Source organism: Drosophila sechellia, unplaced genomic scaffold (genome assembly GCF_004382195.2).
Source record: "Drosophila sechellia strain sech25 unplaced genomic scaffold, ASM438219v1 U_164, whole genome shotgun sequence".
Classification (NCBI taxonomy): Eukaryota; Metazoa; Arthropoda; class Insecta; order Diptera; family Drosophilidae; genus Drosophila; species Drosophila sechellia.
In genome coordinates, this window is record NW_022611104.1 from 49,095 (window position 1) to 51,894 (window position 2,800).

General features: G+C 54.3%; 1 protein-coding gene across 5 annotated transcripts; it reads left to right on the forward strand.

The window, feature by feature from the left end:
- Window positions 1–999, forward strand: LOC116802579. Of its 5 annotated transcripts, none has more exons than XM_032727011.1 (5): window positions 1–166; window positions 221–364; window positions 438–448; window positions 519–658; window positions 714–999. In XM_032727011.1, the coding sequence occupies exons 1-5, from the start codon at window positions 81–83 to the stop codon at window positions 759–761; spliced, it is 429 nt and encodes a 142-aa protein (XP_032582902.1). In that variant the 5' UTR covers window positions 1–80; the 3' UTR covers window positions 762–999. The 5 variants fall into 5 exon arrangements, 3 of the variants coding, with proteins under 3 accessions (XP_032582902.1, XP_032582901.1, XP_032582903.1); XM_032727010.1 differs by having other exon boundaries at window positions 9–166; window positions 221–368; window positions 514–658; XR_004362878.1 differs by having other exon boundaries at window positions 65–166; window positions 221–368; window positions 729–999.
- The last annotated feature ends 1,801 nt before the right edge of the window (window positions 1,000–2,800 follow it).

The following is a 2,800-nucleotide window of genomic DNA, read 5'->3' on the forward strand; positions in this document are numbered from 1 at the left end:
GCCAGCCTATCGCCTATCGGGCAGAAATACTGGAATTGTTCAGGTTAGTATTTTTGGAATTCCAGTATTTCTCCTGCGCTATGTCCGTATCAATGGCATATTCAAGAAAGGGTCTCACTTCTCCAAGCGGAAAAAGAAGCAGAAAAATTGCGTGTTATTTCTTATTGTAGATATTTGTTTTCCTGCGCATTTCCCATAGTAATCCTGTTTATGCTTTCAGTGGTGCTGTTTACGTTGATGCTGCGGAGATGCAAGTATGCAGCGGCCGGCGTGGCCAGTCAACATTGGTGCACACACAACTTTTGTGGAGGAGAAACGTGTGCCGCAGTCCGCGTCATCTAAAGGCTTATGTTTGTCTGTGTGTGTGCGTGAGTATAGTCTGCCTGATGTTCCCATTTGAGCCGAGTCTAATGCTTGTATCTTCTTAACATTTGCAGGCTTTGTTTATGTGAGTTGTGATGTTGCTTTCTCCTTTCTGATGCTGCAAAAGAAAAATATTATTAATGCTATCAGCGTAGCTGCTCATCTCGCCGCCGCAGAGATGACATCGTGTGCCAGGCAGCGGCCAGTCTGGCCCGTCCGGCATGATGCAAGCGTTCAGACTGTGGCGGGTGAAGAAATGCGCCGCAGCCCATCGACGTCTGCAGGAAACGCTCCGGTATGACAGAATTGCAGTTTCATACAAATCTGAGTGCAAAATAGAAATTATCCAGTTTTCTTTCTTCCAGACTTGGAACGTCGGTGACTGCCATCCCGGATGATTGCCCAGTGGCCAAGTAAGGAGTCGGAAAAGCAGTGAACGGCAGGCTCGCCATTGCACTCAGCAGGAGTCCGTAAGGAAGGATCTGTCCGAGGGAAAATCGACGTCTCATAATTCGCCTATTGCACAACTGCTGTTGCCGCCGATGGTGGCGACCGCGTCTCCGCTGTTGCTGCTGCTGGTGGTGCCCGCGTCGCTGCTGCTGCCGCTGCTGGTGGTGACTGCGACGCTGCTGCTGGAGGTGACTGCGTCGCTGCTGCTGTTGGTGGTGACTGCGTGGCTGCTGCTGCTGGTGGTGACCGCGCCGATGCTGCTGCTTCCGGTGGCAACTGCGTCGCTGCTGTTGCTGCTGGTGTTGACTGCGTCGCTGCTACTGTTGCTGCTGGTGGTGACTGCGCCGCTGCATGCTGCTGCTGCCAGTGGCGACTGCGTCGCTGCTGCTGCCTCTGCTGGTGGTGACTGCGCCGCTGCTGTTGCCGCCACTGGTAGCGACCGCGTCGACGCTGTTGCTGCTGCTGGAGGTGCCCGCGTCGCTGCTGCTGCCGCTGCTGGTGGTGACTGCGCCGTTGCTGCTGGAGGTGACTGCGTCGCTGCTGCTGTTGGTGGTGACTGCGTGGCTGCTGCTGCTGGTGGTGACCGCGCCGATGCTGCTGCTTCCGGTGGCAACTGCGTCGCTGCTGTTGCTGCTGGTGGTGACTGCGTCGCTGCTACTGTTGCTGCTGGTGGTGACTGCGCCGCTGCTGCTGCTGCTGCCAGTGGCGACTGCGTCGCTGCTGCTGCCTCTGCTGGTGGTGACTGCGCCGCTGCTGTTGCCGCCACTGGTAGCGACCGCGTCGACGCTGTTGCTGCTGCTGGTGGTGCCCGCGTCGCTGCTGCTGCCGCTGCTGGTGGTGACTGCGCCGTTGCTGCTGGAGGTGACTGCGTCGCTGCTGCTGTTGGTGGTGACTGCGTGGCTGCTGCTGCTGGTGGTGACCGCGCCGATGCTGCTGCTTCCGGTGGCAACTGCGTCGCTGCTGTTGCTGCTGGTGGTGACTGCGTCGCTGCTACTGTTGCTGCTGGTGGTGACTGCGCCGCTGCTGCTGCTACTGCCAGTGGCGACTGCGTCGCTGCTGCTGCCTCTGCTGGTGGTGACTGCGCCGCTGCTGTTGCCGCCACTGGTAGCGACCGCGTCGACGCTGTTGCTGCTGCCGGTGGTGCCCGCGTCGCTGCTGCTGCCGCTGCTGGTGGTGACTGCGCCGTTGCTGCTGGAGGTGACTGCGTCGCTGCTGCTGTTGGTGGTGACTGCGTGGCTGCTGCTGCTGGTGGTGACCGCGCCGATGCTGCTGCTTCCGGTGGCAACTGCGTCGCTGCTGTTGCTGCTGGTGGTGACTGCGTCGCTTTCAACTTTACTGGTGGAGGTACGGAGACAGAATGACTTCTGTTCCGCATCCACAATTTATTTTGCCTTTGATTACATTTTGTGCAATATATAGGTACAATTATTTGAATTTAGAATTTAACATTGCATGAGGTGAGTTGGGGATTTGGACATAGTTAGTATTTAATATTTAGTTAGTATTTTTTTTTTTTTTTTTTTGCTTTAGGCTTAGATTATAGACAGAAACATGGACTGGTAACATTATCATCTTATATGTTTTGTTTACATTAATAATTTGTAGTAATTTTACAAAAAACATTGAAATTAGGTACTAATATTATACATTTTATTTCTTTTCAGGTACCCCCGCCAGAAGGACGGAAGCACCGAGTTGCTGGAGGCCTCAAGAGTCATTGGAGGTGAGTATTAGTTGTGATTTGGCAGGAAATTTGCTTCGGACGCTGGATGCGCGCCACTTGCCATATGTATGTCCGGAAAGCGTTGCAGGTAATTTATTGGTGGTAAGAATATGACGCGCCGCTGTCATTTGTTGGTTTTCTCTTCCACCCTCAGTGGTAGATGTTTGCGATTATTTATTTAGCTTGTTAAATTGCAGGTCAGCTTCGGCGGTCGTCGGGAAGAGGATGCCTGAAGAAAGGTCCGGAACAGCGGTCGTCACGTAG

Excerpts from the sequence above, each read along its gene's own strand:
- LOC116802579 (XM_032727010.1), top strand. The coding sequence starts at position 81 with ATGTCCGTATCAATGGCATATTCAAGAAAGGGTCTCACTTCTCCAAGC. Across the intron at positions 167-220 it reads ATTGCGTGTTATTTCTTATT|TGGTGCTGTTTACGTTGATG; the intron begins GTAGATATTTGT and ends TTATGCTTTCAG. Across the intron at positions 659-713 it reads CGTCTGCAGGAAACGCTCCG|TTTTCTTTCTTCCAGACTTG; the intron begins GTATGACAGAAT and ends GAAATTATCCAG.